General features: G+C 38.6%; 1 protein-coding gene across 2 annotated transcripts in view; it reads left to right on the top strand.

Annotated features, from left to right (window-relative positions):
* ttll12 (tubulin tyrosine ligase-like family, member 12) overlaps window positions 1–1,631 on the top strand; it is a 114,392-nt gene that overhangs the window by 107,503 nt on the left and 5,258 nt on the right. The window contains exon 14 of one of the 2 annotated variants that reach the window (XM_032505302.1): window positions 711–878. In XM_032505302.1, coding sequence (XP_032361193.1) covers window positions 711–862 — 152 coding nt within the window. In that variant the 3' untranslated portion in view covers window positions 863–878. Of the gene's footprint in view, window positions 1–710; window positions 1,141–1,631 lie in introns of those variants that run through there. The other variant, XM_032505301.1, reaches the window with a different exon arrangement.

The raw sequence follows: 1,631 nt of genomic DNA, 5'->3' as shown, positions 1-1,631 counted from the left end.
CTGTAATAGCAAATCTAACAAATTGAGCTGGTATTTGGTGAGCAGCAACAAGCTACCAACACGCTACCAACACACAAGCACAGGAAACTGAAATGAGTTAGGTACGCTTACCGTAGTCAACAGTGAACAGTGAGCGATCTGTTCTGACTGACAAACCTCATCAAAATACTGCTGTGTAGAACTGCTAGTCTAACTGCTAGTACAGAATCCCAGCTTGTGAATAGAGAAGCAGGGGGGTGGTTTTTGCGCTACACGTGCAATGTTACCTGCTGTAAATGCTTGAAATACCATATTGCTAAATACCAGAATGCATTTCACGATGGCTGCTATAGTTACTTACCTACCTACATTACTTCATTCAAAACATAATCAAGTACATTTTAAAATACAGATGTTAAAAACTACTTGAAAAATGCAAAATACACAACAAAACTACTCAATACAGTAACGTGAGTAAATGTATTGTGTTACTTTCCTGGAGGCCTCACAGTATAAAGGAATGTGTTAAGTTATGGTTCAGTGAGAAACTGGTCAGTGCCCCATCTGTGTATGATCAAGTGTGTATGTTATCTACCTGAATAAAGCTGTGTCTAATCTGAAGACATCGAATTGGGTCAACTGTGAAGTCTCCTCCATAAATTTCAAGATATCAGTTCTGTGTATTCTAATCATTGTTCATTGATTGTGTGTGTGTTCTGATCCTGGGTCAGGTGAGCGAGTGATGCAGCCTCAGATCCTTGAGTTGAACTTCAGCCCAGACTGTGCTAGGGCCTGCCTCTACCACCCCTCCTTCTACAACCATATGTTCCAGACACTGTTCCTGGATGAGCCAGAGCACTGCCCAGTCACACAAATTGTATGATCAACTCAACATCACTGTTTGCAGTTCAGTTTTTTTTTTTTTGGTCCGTACTTTTCTTCTTTTACACTCTCTCTGTAACTGGTTACTATCTTAACTTTCCAACTGATGTTAAGGGCTTATGAAACATGTTCACCTCTGTAGCTCAGTCAACATCAATCATTGCCTTTTTTATTTTAATAAAATTGTTATAGATTGTTCTCAAAACTGATGAATGATTAAAACCAACACATTTCTGTGCAAATGAGAAGCGATAAAAATATCTTTGGACAAACTGGAAATGTATCGGAACTTATTCTGCAACAAAAACAAATTGGTGCTGTGAAGGTCAAGTGTACAGTTACCTCCCACCTCTGTTGACCTCCTAACTTCCTAGTTATTTCTTTTCTTCCGTCCTTGTCACATCACGTGTCACTTATCTACATGTGAGGAGATAGTGTGACTCTAAGGAAGAAAAGGCTTCAGACAGAAACATAATACATGCTGAGTTGCAAAAAATGAAGTGCAAGCAAGCAGCTCTAGAAGAAGTAATGATCAGAGGACTGTTTTTTAACTCTATCAAGTGTGTGAGTGTTGAAAAATGTTCAATAAACATAAAATGTATGATTGTAATAAAGCAACACGAAGCATGGTCTAGTTCACAGTGTTCTAAAGGTTTAATGAGACAAGAATATATATATATTTCCTAACAATTGTTCCATTCAGTTAGATCAGTGGTTCTCAACCGGTGGAGTAGACTACAGGATGGGAGGGGAAAAAAACTGTGCTCAAC

The sequence above is a fragment of the Etheostoma spectabile genome, chromosome 23 (assembly GCF_008692095.1).
Source record: "Etheostoma spectabile isolate EspeVRDwgs_2016 chromosome 23, UIUC_Espe_1.0, whole genome shotgun sequence".
In the NCBI taxonomy this organism is placed as follows: domain Eukaryota; kingdom Metazoa; phylum Chordata; class Actinopteri; order Perciformes; family Percidae; genus Etheostoma; species Etheostoma spectabile.
Note: the sequence above shows the minus strand (reverse complement) of the source record. Positions and strands in the feature narration are given on the sequence as shown.